The sequence below is a fragment of the Manis pentadactyla genome, chromosome 3 (assembly GCF_030020395.1).
Source record: "Manis pentadactyla isolate mManPen7 chromosome 3, mManPen7.hap1, whole genome shotgun sequence".
Classification (NCBI taxonomy): Eukaryota; Metazoa; Chordata; class Mammalia; order Pholidota; family Manidae; genus Manis; species Manis pentadactyla.
This window is the reverse complement of record NC_080021.1, coordinates 45,526,053-45,543,953: the sequence shown is the minus strand read 5'-3', so window position 1 is coordinate 45,543,953 and position 17,901 is coordinate 45,526,053. Positions and strand designations below refer to the sequence as shown.

Genomic DNA, 17,901 nt, shown 5'->3' with positions numbered 1-17,901 from the left:
CTTCAGTTTTTCTTTGATCTTATACTCCACAGGTGAGTGAAATCATTTGGTACTTGTCTTTCTCTGCCTGGCTTATTTCACTGAGCATAATACCTTCTAGCTCCATCCATGTTGTTGCAAATGGTAGGATTTATTTTCTTCTTATGGCTGAATAATATTCCATTGTGTATATGTACCACATCTTCTTTATCCATTCATTTACTGATGGACACTTAGGTTGCTTCCATTTCTTGGCTATTGTAAATAGTGCTGCGATAAACATAGGGGTGCATCTGTCTTTTTCAAACTGGGCTGCTGCATTCTTAGGGTAAATTCCTAGAAGTGGAATTTCTGGATCAAATGGTATTTCTATTTTGAGCATTTTGAGGAACCTCCATACTGCTTCCCACAATGGTTGAACTAATTTACATTCCCACCAGCAGTGTAGGAGGGTTCCCCTTTCTCCACAACCTCGCCAACATTCGTTGTTGTTTGTCTTTTGGATGGTGGCAATCCTTACTGGTGTGAGGTGATATCTCATTGTGGTTTTAATTTGCGTTTCTCTGATGATTAGTGATGTGGAGCATCTTTTCATATGTCTGTGGGCCATCTGAATTTCTTCTTTAGAGAACTGTCTATTCAGCTCCTCTGCCCATTTTTTAATTAGATTATTTGCTTTTTGTTTGTTGAGGTGTGTGAGCTCTTTATATATTTTGGATGTCAAGCCTTTATCAGATCTGTCATTTATGAATATATTCTCCCATACTGTAGGATGCCTTTTTGTTCTATTGATGATGTCCTTTGCTGTACAGAAGCTTTTCAGCTTGATATGGTCCCACTTGTTCATTTTTGCTTTTGTTTTCCTTGCCCGGGGAGATATGTTCAAGAAGAGGTCACTCATGTTTATGTCTAAGAGATTTTTGCCTATGTTTTTTTCTAAGAGTTTTATGGTTTCATGACTTACGTTCAAGTCTTTGATCCATTTCGAATTTACTTTTGTGTATGGGGTTAGACAGTGATCCAGTTTCATTCTCTTACATGTAGCTGTCCAGTTTTGCCAGCACCACCTATTGAAGAGACTGTCATTTCCCCATTGTATGTCCATGGCTCCTTTATCGAATATTAATTGACCATATATGTTTGGGTTAATGTTTGGAGTCTCTGTTCTGTTCCATTGGTCTGTGGCTCTGTTCTTGTGCCAGTATCAAATTGTCTTGATTACTGTGGCTTTGTAGTGGAGCTTGAAGTTGGGGAGTGAGATCCCCCCCACTTTATTCTTCTTTCTCAGGATTGCTTTGGCTATTTGGGGTCTTTGGTGTTTCCATATGAATTTTTGAACTGTTTGTTCCAGTTCATTGAAGAATGCTGTTGGTAATTTGATAGGGATTGCATCGAATCTGTATATTGTTTTTTGCAGAATAGCTATTTTGACAATATTAATTCTTTCTACCCAGGAGCATGGGATGAGTTTCCATTTGTTAGTGACCTCTTTAATTTCTCTTAAGAATGTCTTATAGTTTTCAGGGTATAGATCTTTCACTTCCTTGGTTAGGTTTATTCTTAGGTATTTTATTCTTTTTGATGCTATAGTGAATGGAATTGTTTTCCTGATTTTTCTTTCTAGTAGTTCATTGTTAGTGTATAGGAAAGCCACAGATTTCTTTGTGTTAATTTTGTATCCTGCAACTTTGCTGAATTCTGATATTAGTTCTAGTAGTTTTGGAGTGGAGTCTTTAGGGTTTTTTATGTACAATATCATGTCATCTGCAAATAGTGACAATTTGACTACTTCTTTACCAATCTGAATTCCTTATATTTCTTTGTTTTGTCTAATTGCTGTGCTAGGACCTCCAGTACTATGTTGAATAACAGTGGGGAGAGTGGGCATCCCTGTCTTGTTACCAATCTCAGAGGAAAAGCTTTCAGCTTCTTGCTGTTCAGTATGATGTTGGCTGTGGGTTTATCATATACGGCCTTTATTATGTTAAGGTACTTGCCCTCTATACCCATTTTTTTGAGAGTTTTTATCATGAATGCATGTTGAATTTTGTTGAATGCTTTTTCAGCATCTATGGAGATGATCATGTGGTTTTTGTCCTTCTTTTTGTTGATGTGGTGGATGGTGTTGATGGATTTTCGGATAACTGCTGTTCTTGAAAAGTATACTTAAGGACTTGTTGTTCTGGATACATAGTGAAATGAAAAGCAATAGGAAATACTACTTTTTTCTCAAACTTATCTTTTCATTGTGGACTTCTAACACCTCCACCATCATTTTTTATTACCTGCCTTACTATTTTTGCTGTCCTTAGGGCCTATTTTTTAAATTTTCCTTCCAGATTTTCCTTATACATAGTAGGTATTATTTTTTTATTACCTGCCTTAGGGCTTTTCTTTTGGTTTTTGTTCTAGATTTTCCTTATATATATAATAGGTAAATGAGTTGTGAGTTACAATCTATTTTAAATCTTAGTTGTTTCATTGAAGTGATTGCCAGATGATTTAAACGTTTAACCTGATTAATGTGGCCACTAGTGAAAGGAAATTCAAACGTCTTTGAATAGAAGGAAAAATAAAGGCACTAGTTCAGAAGATGAGAAGAGAGAAAGAAGATTGCAGTTGAAATTTAGGATACTGGTATTTTAATAATCATCTCATTTTCTTCTAGGAGCTTGAACGGGAAATCACATTTCAGGGTGACAGTGCCATTTATTACTCTTATTATAAAGATATGTTAAAGGCACCTTCATTTGAAAGAGGTAAAAAAATCATCTTTGTATTTTTAATAACAATATTTTCTAAGATTAAACATTGTTCTTCTATGTGGGAGCCCTTGAATGGGGAGATTTGCTCTTTCTTGTACTTAGTAAAAAAATTGGGAATGTGAGGCACAGAGTATATTTTGAGATGTTTCTTGATAATAATTTAAAATATTTAATGACATATGAATGACACGTTTAATTACTATAAAAAAAGCATAAATAATCTGGAGAAAATTTTCTGTCTTTAGGTGTTTATGAACTGACACACAATAACAAAACTGTGTCTCTGAAGACTATAAACGCAGTGCAGCAAATGTCTCTCTATCCAGAACTTATTGCCAGCGTTTTATATCAAGCAACTGGTAGCAATGTACGTGTTTTTCTTTTGACTTTAATATTTATTTTTTCACATATTTGTGAATCCTTAAAATTATGTAGTGTCATCCTGTTTTCTCCTCTCTCTTTTTCCAATTAGGAGATTATTGAGCCTGTGTATTTCTACATTGGGATTGTTTTTGGATTGCAAGGAATATATGTTACTGCTTTATTTGTTACAAGTTGGCTTATGAGTGGAACGTGGTTAGCAGGAATGCTTACTGTCGCATGGTTCATCATTAACAGGTAAGAAAGGTGTTTTTTATTAAGTTTTACAATTTTTTTATAGCTGTGGTAGTCAGTTCCAGAAATGCTCCCCTCTCCCTAAATATTCCATACCCTAATCCCCACCTGTGAATGTGATATTTCCTATGATTATGTTGTGTTAAATGTCATAGTTAACCTTAATGTAGGAGGACTACCTGGTGGGCCTGATCTAATCATATGAGCCCTTAAAAGTGGAGAGCTTTCTGCAGCTGGTGCAAAAGGGGAAATCAAATCTAACATCCTTTTTTTATGCTGAAGGAACCAAGACCTTTATCCTACAGAATGTCCCAGCTTCTGGAGTTCTCTTGTTGCTTCTGTGTACTGTAATCTGGCTTTCCTCTCTATTTCCTGTGTTTTTACAAGCTGGAAGTTACATGTAAAGGCTTGATGGGTTCAATATAAATTATTCTGGTTTGAATATATCATAGGTGGTGAGTTTTCATGTTCCATGACATTAGAAGTTACAGCATTTAGTTGGCCTAACCCTGGTGAAGCTGGGATTCGCTACTGGTTTGGGGGATGGCAGATCTTCCCAGTGAATAGTTCTGTTCTCCTATATGACCAGAAATTAATCTCAGTGATGTTTTGGGGCACCAAATGACTGTCCTTTTCACTGTTAACCATTTACATAAGGGTTATAACTCCAGTTGATAATCTTTGCTGAAATTAGTAACTTTTATTAAGGTTTATAAAAGAAAGTTGTTCTATTTTCATTAGGCACATTCTTTATTCTTCAAAGGTAGAATTTTTCTCTACTAACCAGGGTTCTTTGGTAACCTTTAAATTGCTATTAGTCATGGAAAATGCTTAATTTCACTGAAATTACCAATTTCTAAGTAAGAGGTGGTTTTAGTAGCTGTCTCAGTGACAAAAAAGAAAAAAAACCTTCCTGGTATTTTGTAAGCATCGTTCTCAACTTAAGGACTTTCATTGATTCAGTAGGACTAAACCATTACCCTCATTGTCCTTGTCATTCCTCCAGCTTGTCACAGGTTTGGTCAATAGAAGTCCTTTCAGGCTGGCTCCTGAGTTCTTTTGACACATCTTCATTAATCTTTGAAAGCTTTCTTGTTTTCTGGTTCAACAAGGTGAAGCTCACCTTGTACATTCCCTGTGAAAGATTTGGAATTAGCCATTTCTCTATGGAGCTTTGGTTCTTTTTAATATAGGATCATATTAGAGAATCTGATGTGGATGCCAGGGGATAAGATTATTTCTTGTTATGTCAGAAAGTGCTTGTTAAAGAATATTGTAAATTGCCAAGTACTTTTTAAATTTCCTTTAGGACTTATTGTTAGAAATTTAACAGCACATTCACCAAAAGTATTTCAGTACTCATAGGCTAGGTCTAGCAAGTCTTGCTTTTTAGAATGAAATACTGTTTATTACAAAACAAGCATTATTTAAAATATAGATATTCTAAAAGGATTGCTTTCTTGATTATGTGATGTATTTATTGCCTAACAAATGTTTAAACAGCTTAAAACAGCAGTTTCTGAGGGTCAGGAATCTGGAGTGGTTCTGGTTCAGGGCCTGTTACGAAGTTGCAGTCAAGAGTTGGTTGGGGCTACAGTCATCTGAAGGCTTGATCGGCCTGGACCATCTACTTCCAAGCTCACTCATGTGGCTGTTCACAAGAAGCCTCAGTTCCTTGCTGGCTGGAAGGCTTTAGTTTCTCATCACCCAAGCCTCTCCGTAGGGCTGCTCACAACTTGGTTGTTGGCTTTCTTTAGAGTTAATGATCCAAGATAGTGTGGAGTGAGTGTGCAGTAGTGGAAGCCAGCATCTTTTATAACCTAATGTCAGAAATAATATGATGTCACTGTGCCATATTCTACTAGTCACCCAGACTAATTCTAGTGCAATGTGGGAAGTGACTACACAGAATATTAATACTGGAAGGCAGGGACTATTGTAGATCATCTCAGTCTGGCTACCACATGCAATAAGTTTTTAGTAGACATTTCATATCATTCCTAGACCTGTCTTCTTCAGAAACCCAAAGAGGAAGCCGAATTTACTTTTCCATGTAAAAATAATGGCAATAAAGGATAATAAGATTCCTTGTCAAATGGAATATTTTAGAGATCTTAGTGAGAATTGTAAGGAAATTGCCTTACTTAAATGACAATTAAATTGCCTTAATGATACAGTGTATCATAGCATAGCTGGAATAGGGTTAACCTGACATATTCTGCTAAAATGTATCTTTTAGCAGTTGAAACATCTTGGCAAGTGGTTTTTTTTGTTGTTGTTTTATTTTGCATTTTTTTAATTGGTATGTATCTGACACTCCCAAATATATTTTAATGCCATGAAAGAACTTGAAAATGCTAAGAATGCTGTCTTTTTTATTCATCACCTTTAGAGTTAATATATGATTGCCTAGAAAAAATATAAAAAAGGTATTAGTCATTCCATTATATTATGGTTATTAGTAGTGTTCTTAATGGTATTTTGTATTACTTGTTCCTTAACACCAGAAGAGGAAAACAGGATTATAAAATAGCTTCTGTTTGTTCAAACCAAACGATGTAAGCATACTAAAAAATTCAAGGAAATTTCAGGAAACATCACTGTACAGACAATATTGGGGGAAAAAGTCAGTGGCAAATGACTCTTTGAACAGACTTATCACCATAATGGGTTATCCTGAGTCCAGGCCTCCCAAGTGAAAAATACAGAAATTGCTGTTGGTCCCTACTAATCTCATCTACAAGTATATGCCTGGGTATCACTTTCAATGAAATATCTTCATATTTGAAGGACAAATAAATATATGTGATTAAAAGTCTATGTTAAATCTAATTTTTGGCCAAAAAGAAAGTAACTATAGATTGTTAATAGTAAAGAGGTAAGATGCAAGAAAATGCACAAGTCCCAGAGGTACAGTTAACAGCAAATAATAGTAACACATGGTACTGGTTCTGTTGTGATGATACCAGTAGACTCAGAATGCTCATGAGGTGTATGCTTTTTCAGTTGTAGGTGAGAGTATTTCCCAGGAATTCTATTTTATTTCAAGAAAGTAATCCAAAAAAAAGAGGAAAGAGTTCACTACTTGAACTTATTGATTATAATATTATTTTTAATAATATGGAAAATTAGAAAACCACCTAAATGTAAGAGAATAGTTAGGTAAATTGTAATAATCAGTGCAATGTAATATGCATTCATTTGAAGTTATACTGATATTATATAAGTGCTTTTCAACTTTCACACATTATACATTTAGATGCCAAAATGTTTTACATGTTATTTAACTCAGTGTTTCTCAATTTTCAGTTATGTATATTTAAAAATTCTCATGGATTCTATGTGTTGACTTAAAAATTTTGAATTATAATGCTACTTAAATATAAAACATAAAACTAGGTAAAGCTCCTTATGCTTAAAAGTACTTATGCTACTATAAAACAAGTTTACTCAGTAAATAACAAACCAGTAAAATGTTAACAGAGATATTCATTCAATGTGAAACTTGTGTTTTGCTGAAACCAAATTTCTACTCTTAGCATAAATGTGGTACCAGTCCAGCAGGTTCTTTTGAGTATGACAAACCTACACAGCTGGGTACTGTGAAATGACTCAGTTCTCTTCATGTTGCTCTATTCAGTCTACTGTGAAATCTTTATTTACCCCAGTGATCAGCACATCATTTGCTTTTATTTGTCAGTACATCATTTAGTATTAAGATTATCTCTCCTTTTTTCCCTGATTAGCCTAAGCCAAATAGTACTGTGTTGCCAAATAGACCGTGAACACAAATATGGAAGTGAGTGTTGGAATCTTTTGGTGGGGAGTTACAAGATAGTCTTCCAGGTGATCCAGATTATGCTTGTGATGTGTTTAAAATGAAAACACAAAATTAAACTCGGAGCTCGCTGATCTCTCTGAGTGTATCTACAGGTCTGGGAACCCCAGTTGATCCAACCAGTTACTATTTTGAACTGTTGGTTTGTGCTGCTGCTAGACTCTGCCACTGGTGGAAAAGTGGATCTCATCTGATTTTGTCACATCCCACTGTTAGCCGCTGGTTCTCATGACCACCCGAGCATGTGGCGGGCAGACTAAGTAGCAGTAGTGCTCAGGAAGGTCTCAATGGGGAGGTTTGTCCGCGTGTGGAGAATAATGGGCAGAGACAGTTTGTGCTGCAGTGACTAGGGGAGAAGGATACCTTCACGCCTTCTCCAGGCAGTGATTCTGGTGCAGGTTTGAAGATTTCACTGCACTAATCTGTGAGTCCTGTAGCAGTAGTGAGTGAACATTAAGAAAAGGGACTGCTGGGCTCAGCTCCCCAGTTCTGGGCTGATGGAGAGGTTGGTGGAATCCTGAAATGAAAGTAGCCTCTCCATCCTCCCCACTTCCTGCTTTATGTCATGTGAATCTCTTGTTTGTCTTTTAGAAAGTTAACTTTCACAGCAGTGTTACAGGAAAAGTATATTATGAAAATAGGTGGCCTTTAGAATACATGATGTTCAGTATATAGTGTTGGAACAATGCAATCTGAAAAAAAATAGCTATTGCACACATACTAAAATAATTTCCAAATGGATTAGAGTTAAAAGTAAACAATGAGAGACCAATAATTACTATACGAAAACATTGGTTCATGTTTTTAAAAACTATTTGTAGTAGGTGAAGTTGAAAACAATGTAGGTATATAACAATAGAAATTAGTTAATGATGAATCTATACAGTGATATGCCATGACCATTAAATATTCTTGAAATATGTTTATTGGCACATATATATTATGGAAAGATGCTCATAATATATTAAGTAAAAAGCAGCTCAGTACAGAATTATGAAAGAGCTACGGTCTAATACTTACGTTACTAAGTTAGACACACTGCCAAGTTCTTTACAGCTTTTCATTTGATCTTCATATATAAGGCTGTTATTTCTTGTCTACATTCAATCACATATGCATTCATAGAAGACAGGTCTTCTTCTAATGCTTTTTAACAGTTTTCTTGAGGTAAAATTGAGATAGAATAAACTATAATTTAAAGTGTGTAGTTTGATTAGGTATTTAGACACACTTGTGAAACCAACAAAATCAATATAATTAACATCTGTCACCCCCAAAAGTTTCCTCTTCTTGCCTCACCTCTACTACTGTTCCACTGTCTGCAGGAAACCTGTAATCTCTGTCACAAAAATTCATTTGCATTTTCTAGAGTTTTGTATAAATGAAGTCTTTAAGCATATACTTTTGGTCTGGTTTTTTTCACTCAGCATAATTATTTTGAGATTCATGTGTGTTGGGTGTATCAACAGCTCATTCCTTTTTATTGCTAAGTAGTATCCTATAGTATGGCTATACCATAATTCAGTTAAACTAAATTATATGCAAGCATATTCATCTCTATTACTTAGGGAGAGTTATGCAGCAATTTTCATAAATTTTTAAAGCAATAGCACCTTTATTTTTGTGTGGAAAATAGTCATTGGATGTATGAGATCCAAATTTAGTGTTTGTTGGAAAGGTAGTCCACTTGTGGTGTGAGGATATGCAGAGGAGACGACAGGCTCTAAATGAAAATTGATTAAGGAGAAACTTAGGAGAAGCCTACAAAGCCATTTTGTATTTGTGATTTGGGAATTTTCAAAAGTCTCTAGATATATAACATGAAGGGCTGCGTTAATGTTATTTCTGGGTAACCTGCTGATTGAAAATATTACTAAACTAGATGTCAGAAAATATGCAAAGTAATCCAAATTGTGCCACCTGTTAGGTGTCTGACTTGACTTAGTCACGTCACTTGTCTGAACTTCATATTCCTTAAATAAGGGCGGTAAGAGCTTTGGATCTGTCAGTCCTAATTATGTAATGCAGACGGTGCTCTAGAGAAGGAAAGCCATCTTTTTAAGGGAAGGGAGGGTGGGGCTGAAATCCAGTGTACTTGAATCAGGCTGTACCTGAGCCTCAATGAGGCCTCATCTGCCTAGAACAGGGCTGCCTTCTTCAGAGTCTCCCAGAGGCCCATCTGTTCACCCAGCAGTGCACTGCAGCACTAAGTCTTCCTGGGTGGGAGGGAAGGTGGGTAGGGTGAGGCACTCTTACTTTGCTCAGAGGTGCTGTATCCGCAACGGGGTCCTGTCTACATCCCACAGGATTGTTATGGAGAACAATGAGATGTGTGTGAAAGTGCTTGGAAGACTATAGTGTTACACAAATATAATGTCTTGCTGTTTTGCTGTTCATCTGTGGTTTATTTTAGGTTAGATACAACAAGAATTGAATACTCCATTCCTTTAAGAGAAAACTGGGCACTCCCATATTTTGCGTGCCAAGTTGCTGCACTTACGGGCTATTTAAAAAGCAACTTAAATACATATGGCGAGGTAAGATATAAATTTATTTGTCACAATTCTGACAAATTGCAAATGTGGTGTATAATTTTAAAGCTAATCATACTAAGAATTAAGCTATATTCAGTGAAGTCTACTTACTACGTAATAAAGGATTTTTAGGTAGTCTTATAACCCTGTTTGTCTATCATCTGATTAACAGTAAATTCTTCTTAGGAGAAAGGAGATGTTATATTGTTTTGGTGCAGTTACTTAACAAATAAATGAATATCTTATTTTGAAAATTAATCTTATTTCTATTTCACTATTTCTCTCACTTTTGGAACAGTGATGGTCTTTAGTCATTACAACTTAAAGAAATATCAATGAAAATGTAGAGTGACTATGAATGACAGCACTGTTAACTTTTATGGTAGCACTGCCTATTTTCTGATCACCTTTACTTTTTTAATTGAAGTATAGTCTGTATACAATATTATATTGGTTTCAAATATGCAAGTCAGTGGTTCAACAGTTACCCACATTATTAAATCCTTGCTCCAACTAGGGCAGTTACTATCTGTCAGCATAGATGTTACAGAATACCTTTTGTGTTTTCCTGACTGAGGTTTAGGCAGTTCAGTGAGTCTCAGGAGACTTTCCCAGGTTCTTGCTTTAATGTTGCCTTAAGCCCTTTGACTGTCAGATGATGCTTACAGACTCTGTCTCAGAATATTGATTTTAAGTGCATAAAATGTGATTTTAAAAATAACTAAATATATTGAAATTGACTAAAATGTAGCAACCCTTTGACAGTCTGCCTATCTGGGGCTAAGAATTCCTGGCTAGAAGAAGAGACCATAGGACCAAGGAAAGGCTTCTGTTGAGCCTAGTTGGCTGGGAAATAGGATGCATTTATGGTTACTTTTGAAATATCTGTTCTCTCCCCTTTTTAGTGATGACAAATGTTCCAAGTATAGCAAAGTTTTTATTTCATTTTTTTATAACTCTAGTATTTTCTTTTTTATGTAAATAACATGAATGCATTTCAGGTTTGTAATTTTCCTTATGTTGTATAAAGAGCTTTCTGAGCAAGAATGTTTTCTATAATAGAGAGTCTGTGATTGTTTTCCTGTTAGATCATATAGCCTTCTCCTGGGGAGAAGTGGTTCTTCAACCTGTGAATGAAAGAGTTTAGTATAGCAAAGTGAACTGCCTAAGCCTCTTTGTATTTACCTTTATTTTTGAGCTAAAATGAAGCTTTGTTGCCTACAAAAAGGTTTAATCAACTGTCTTGAAATAAAATCTTTATTCTTATTTCAAAAGTTTTGTGTGATGGTAAAGGTAGTGTGATGTGTAAACTTATTTTCTCCCTTCTATACCATATTTAATATTTTTCTGTATTTTTTCATTTCCATGTTATATATTATTTCTAATATGTTTTATTCTAGCTTTTTTTAATTTAAAAGGTAATACATATACATTATGCATATGGTAAAAAAATAAAATCTATCAGTGCAAATGGATATATAGTGAGAAGTGTATTTCTCCCAGTTCACGGTTGTTTACCCAAACCCTGTACTTTTTTGAAGGGATCCAGGGCTAGCTTATACAGTTGACCCTTGGACAACATGGGAGTTAGCGGCACCAGCCCCCTGTGCAAAACTCTGCATATAACTTTTGACTCCCCCTAAACTTTACTAATAGCCTACTATTGACTGGAAGCCTTATGAATAACATAAACAGTTGATAAACACATATTTTGTCTGTTATATGTATTATATAATGTATTCTTACAATAAAGTAAGCTAGAGAAAAGAAAATCTTTTTTTCAAATTCAGATCTCCAAGACACTTTCCAATATATTTATTGAAAAAATCTGCATATAAGTGGACCTGCACAATTCAAAACCCTTGGTATTCAAGGGTCAACTGTACTCTTATATCAGGTTATACTTTATTTCTCATTGTTTATTTAATCACAGTTGTTTTTCTGTATTTTAAAAGTGCTCCATAACATTCTTCTTCCCTCCCCCTCCTTCTTTCTCTCTTAATACTAAGGTAAAGGGGAAAAATTCGATTTATCAGTTATTTGATTATTTATAATTAGCCATTCATCTGGTTCCCAAGAGTACACAGTAAAAGCATAATGTCTCTAAGCAGATATTAAAGGGGTAACCATATTAAGGATTCTGTAAAAACATATGGCAGGAAAAAAAAAAGCAAGTTAACTATAGTGTATTCTTAATCCTTCACCTTAACAACTCAATTTTTTCCTTTTTCAAAATTACTAGTTTTTATATTGAGATACATACAATACATGCACAAATCTTAGTGTACAGCTTGATGAATTTTGACATGTATACACTCATGTAATCATGACCCAGATCAAGATATGAAACATTCTAATTTTTTTTCCCTCTCTTCATCTATTTCATTTATCCCTCCACTCCCCTCCCCTATGGCAACCCAGTCTGTTCTATGCAACAGTTCAGTTTTTTTAAAGCAAAACTGCCCAATCCTTCAACCATGTTCATCCACCTCAACGAATTCCTGCCTGTGCTGTGTGTATGTGTTGAATTCTAAAGAAGGTCTATTCCTGAATTAATAGTATGGTATGAAGGTCAATGTCCTGGTTTTGACAATGTATCATGGTCAAGTAAGATACTGTCATTGGGGAAGCTGGGTGAGGGGGTACGTGGGAATTCTCTACTATTTCTACAATTTTTTTGTGAGTGAAACTAATTAAGACTAAATATATATATATATATGTATTTTTTATCGTACCTTTTTTACATTCACTCCTTTTTTGGGGAAGGGGTGTATAGTCCTATAGATTTTTATCACATGTAAATCTGAGTAACCATCACCATAATTAAGATAAAGAACTGTTCCATCACTGCAAATAAACTCCCTTAAGTTACCCACTAATGGTGGCACCTTTCCCGCAACTTAATCTCTGACAACTACTGATCTGTTCCCTCACTACAATTTTATCATTTTGAAAGTTTATATAAATGGAATTGTATAGTATGTTATCCTTTGAGGTGGTTTTTTTTTTTTTTCATTTAGTCTAATGCCCTCCACAGACATCTGAATTGTTGTAGGTAGCAATAGTTTGCTTCTTTTCATTGCTGAGTAGTATTCCAGTGACATATGTATTTTAATCATATATTTTGTGCTTTGCTTCCCACTCTTGAAGCTCGGTCTTGTTCCAGTTGCATCAGGATATCCAAGCTCAGATCTTTTGTGCAGTCATCTGGAGCCATATAGAGACATCTGTGTTTGATTACTGAAAACAATTTAATGTGTCACTTAAGTAATAGATATTAACATTTTCACAAAGAGGCATAGTTGAAAAGTGAAGTGAGCAAGGTTAGGGGTAGACAAGAATGCACAGGATTTTGAAATTCTCAGAAGAAGAATTTTTGAAATGTAAGAAATTTGAAATGCTCAGAGAAAGGAAAAGCTAAACTAATTGTCCAGATTGTGCTTGACATATATGTCTATCTTATTTTTACTGTATGTTCTCAGAGTAATTTTTGAGACTAAGCCCTTGGAATTAGCAGTTTGTTTCATTATATCGTAGCTTTTCCCCAGCACCCCCAAAGTAATTTCCAAATGGCCAGTAGGTTAACTGGCTTGGATCTAGATTTGTGCCTTCATTGATCTCTGGAGCTGGCTTCTTTGGGGATGATGGTTTCAGGCCTGGTCATTACAGCTCTGGTTGTTCCTCCTGGGAAAGTTTCCAGAGCACTTTCTCTTAGAGGCATGGTGATAGGAGGAGCAGACGTTTGTGTTCTGTCAGTGCTGAGCCCTTTGGGGCCTTGCAGTTGGTATTCTTTGACCAACTGGTGGAATTTTTCTATCTCTTACATTTTGTTCTCTGGTCTTAATCTTACTGAGGATGCTGGAAAACTCTTATGTGTGCTGATGGCCTAAGGTATTTCTGACTGTAGATTTATCATTGAGTATAGTAAACTGAGTCTGAAAGACTTAGTTTTAAAGAACATGGTTCTTATCTTAGGTTTCCTGATTTGACACTTACTGTCCTTTTCCTTCACTATTCTTGTCAGAACAAAGTCGTTTGACACCATGGCTGGTGGAGGAATTGGGAGTCAAAAAGCAGAACCCTGGAGGAAGTAGAAACTGTTATTAGAAATATGCCAGGGGACAGTGGATTTGTCAGACTTGGTTTCTTCACTAAGGGATCACTTGGGAGATGACATTTGGTAGGAGAGAATTAATTTTAACCAGGCATTTTTAAGGCAAGGACAATGAAATCCTTGTGTTTAGTCCTTTAGTAGAGAAAAGCAGCTCAGAGTTTTTGTGATGGATGATACAAGCACTTGGGAAAGAGAAGGGAACACTTTTGCTGAGAGGAAATGAAAATAGCAGTGGGCTCTTTTCAGTGGACTGTAGAATAGGCTGAGACATAACGATTATTTAATTGTAAGCTCTTAGGAAAATAGGAAGTGCATGGAAGTGAAAATATTTCCTAGGGTGAAAGGAGTGACTTTCACAATAACAGAAGCCCACAGGCCAAGTCGAATAAAAGCCACCATTTTCTAATATTTATTACTTTACTCCTCAGGGGATGAAAGAAAAATTGTACTGAATTTTTTTTCCTTTGTCTTAAGTTCTCAATATGATGTTTAACTTTGAAGGACAAGTAGGTTGATTTCTCTAGAGTGCTTTATTTTAAGATCTTATTGTTTATTTAAGGATATAATTACAATTATGTCATTTAAAAATATAGCTTCAAGAATTATGTAGCTTAAAGTTGAATAACAGCTGCAACTTTGAGGTAACAACTTCATAGATTTTTATGGTAATAAAGCTGTTGATACTTAGTTTCTTTCTTTTGTTTTCCCTAGAGGTTTTGCTACTTGTTGATCAGTGCTTCAACTTACACATTTATGATGATGTGGGAATACAGCCACTATCTCTTGTTTCTACAAGCAATATCTCTGTTCCTGCTAGATAGTTTTTCAGTGGAGCTAAGTGACAAGGTATTTGTGATTTTGAATTGTGATTTTAAATCTAGAGAATAAATGTTTTTATGGTGTTGTATCTTGAAACCATTTGCTCTTAAAGCTTTATTTTAAAGTATTCTGACTTACACTTTTACTCAAAAGATTGCTAGATCCATTCTCCCTAGCCTTTTCTAGAAGCATTTTGAAATTCCCTTAAGTATAGTCTGCTTAACCAAAGTCAACCTGTGTTTTGTCTCCATTTCTAGCAATTTCTCCTTCTCTTTCTGTTTCTTTATTTAAAAAAAAAAAAGAAATTTAGAACATGTTTAGAATTTTAATATTTGACTAACCAGGCCAAGAAATGAAACACTTGATAGCCCAGAAGCCCCCTTTCTGATTTCACCCGAGTCACATTCTGCTCCTTTACCAACAGAGCCTAACTGTCCTGAATTTTGTTCATCCTTTCCTTCTTTTTCTTCATATTTTTAACCACCTAGCTATGTATTCCTAAAAAATATGTTATAAATAATGTATTGTTTACCTTTGCCTGATTTGCTTTTGAGATTCATCCATGGTGATGTAAAATTAATTTCATTAATTTTAATTTATTTTTTACATCCTTTTGTCTAATTTTTCAATTAATTTCAAATCAATTTCAGTTTTTCCCAGTTTATTGTACATATGACCAGTGCTGTTACAAGCATTCTTATACATGTCACCTGACACATAAGTGCAAGATTTCTCTAGAGTATATACCTCATGGTGGAATTACAAGTAAAAGGATATGTACATATTCAACCTAACTAGATCCCAAGCCTTTCTCGAAAATGGTTGTATCAATTTATATTCCTGCCAGCACTGATTGAAGGTTCCATCAACATTTGGTTCCTTTGTTTCTTTATCTTTTTCTTCTTGACCCTTTCTTATTTTTTCTTTCTTTATATATATTTATGAAGTTTTTAATATGTTATCCAAGCCAGAAATTTGAGGATCTCCTTGTTCTTCTCTACCTTTTCTTCATCCCATGTACACAGATGGTCCAGAATCCTGATGAGTACCAACATTTAGATTATTTAAATAGAGATAATTTAACATAATAAATCATTAACCAAATCTAAAGGCATTAACTTGTTAATTGAAAGGGTAATAAGTAAGTATCATAGAGGTAGCAATTTCAGGAAGCAGCTACTGCCCCTGGAGCTGAGGGAACAAATAGAAGAATTTGGGATTATTAAAATGTAAAAATTTAGAAGAGGGACCCCATGGAGCTGAAACTCAGACTGCTGAGGAGGGGCCACCACTCAGCTTTAGCTGGTGTCTCTGAACTGGAAAGAAGGACCTTGTGGAAATGGAACCTATATCCTAGGGGCTCTGGCCAGCTGGTCCTGGGGTCTCTGGGGAAGAGTATGTAATAAAACTGGTTCACTGAATGTTGGGAAACTGTGGCTGTATTCAGCTGCTTCAACAGGAGAGAATCACTGTTGGAGTGAGTAAGAATTGCTGAGGTGATGCTCACGGGAACTACAGGCAGACAGGAAGCAACAGGAAGGAGCTCTTCCTTTCTCCTCTAACCTCGTAAACTCTCTCTAGCATTTCTTCTTGGCAGAGCTTAAGAGAGAGACAATTAGAAAGGCCGAAATATAGAGAGCTGAGTTCCAAGTCCCAGCATTATGAGGGAGGGGATAGAGGGGTAGGTTGGAACTAAGAGACAGGTACTCAGTAACTGCAGAACCAAGCACCCAAAATAAAAAAATAGAACATTATCAGCACCTAGAGGGTTCCAGTATGCCATCACCCAGCTGTTGCTTCAGCCTCCCAGCAGTGAGGTATCTTTTTTCTAAATGGCCTCTTGGGTTTTTATTTTTTCTTTGTTTTTTTTTCCTATTATTTTACTTTTAACACTGTGCCTTTTAATTTTCCCCCAACTAATGCTTATATTTGCCTCAGTTTCCCCTTTCTAAAAGGAATTAATCTTATGCTAGATTAGATTATCATACTATTGAGTTTTATAAAATAAATCTACTAAAATAAAATTTACCTGAGAGATCTTTTATTAGGACCCTAATCTAACTTTCTTATACTCATTGTAAATGAACCAAATGCAAAAATACTTTTCTCTAGTAAAACATTTCATGTCAGGATATTTTCATGGGGTAGGTTTTGGGATCTGCTGCTAAAGACCATGATTTTTTATTTATATAGTTTGATGTTGTGTAGGTAGATTTTAATAAAAAGGTAAGCCAGGTGAAATTAAGTCAGAACCTGGGACTAAATAAAATTCTTCTAGTTTGATCTAAATTTCCACAGTTTTGAAGCTTTTCATTTGTTTGCAAGAGTTCTATCTAAGAAGAAAGTAATAAATTCAATACATGCCATATCATTAAAAATACAAATTGAACATTTGTACAATACTATCCTAAATCATACTAGAACATTTACTTTATAATTTTAGTCAAACCTATTCTAAACAAAACTAATGAAAAGATGCACAATAAAATTCATTTTGTTCTCATTTTATTTTTGTCCCAACAGGTTCATGAAGTTTATAAAATCTATATATTTTCTCTTTTTCTGGGATATTTACTGCAGTTTGAGAATTCAGCCTTATTGGTATCTCCTTTATTAAGTTTAGTGGTGGCCTTAATGCTTGCTAAATGCCTTCAGGTAATTAGAATGGCCTTTTTATCCTTTTTGTGGTGAAGTTTTTAATTGTTAATTGTTAATTTTTTATATCTCATTTCTTTGTTCATATGTTTTTCCCCCCACAGCTGAATGTGAAAAAAGGCACTTTTATAGCTAAGATGATAAAAGTGATTAATTTTTACTTGGTGTGTATTCTGACAGTGACACTGAATATTATAATGAAGGTAAGTAACTCAGAGATTCATGTAGTAGAGCAAATTGAATAATGAAGCATACTGGATTAATTTTAATGAGAATAATGAGATAGTGAGGTAATAGAGTTTGTACGTTAAAATTTTGAGTTTAACAATGATCATACATAGTTTTTAGGTGAGAAAATAGGATTCTGATTCTTTGTAGATATACTTAAAAAATACACTTTATTTTCCATTTCGTTTAAAATGTTATCTTACTCAGTTAACAGTAAGTAAGATATGGAATAAATTGAGACAAGTAAAAGTTGTCCAAAAGAGTTCATAAGTTAGTTAAGCCGGGTGGGATAAAGTTGACATCTTCTTACTACCCCATTCTAGTTTTTTGCTTAACTATAAGACAATGTGATTG

At 34.9% G+C, this 17,901-nt stretch overlaps 1 protein-coding gene across 7 annotated transcripts in view; it reads left to right on the top strand.

The window, feature by feature from the left end:
• DPY19L4 (dpy-19 like 4) overlaps window positions 1–17,901 on the top strand; it is an 81,765-nt gene that overhangs the window by 13,310 nt on the left and 50,554 nt on the right. For 4 of the 7 annotated variants that reach the window (XM_057497884.1, XM_057497885.1, XM_036875270.2 and 1 more), the window contains 7 exons: window positions 2,648–2,738; window positions 2,990–3,111; window positions 3,217–3,362; window positions 9,611–9,734; window positions 14,557–14,691; window positions 17,188–17,319; window positions 17,424–17,522. In XM_057497884.1, coding sequence (XP_057353867.1) covers window positions 2,648–2,738; window positions 2,990–3,111; window positions 3,217–3,362; window positions 9,611–9,734; window positions 14,557–14,691; window positions 17,188–17,319; window positions 17,424–17,522 — 849 coding nt within the window. The remainder of the gene's footprint in view (window positions 1–2,647; window positions 2,739–2,989; window positions 3,112–3,216; window positions 3,363–9,610; window positions 9,735–14,556; window positions 14,692–17,187; window positions 17,320–17,423; window positions 17,523–17,901) is intronic. The other 3 variants (XM_057497886.1, XM_057497888.1, XM_057497887.1) reach the window with 3 other exon arrangements.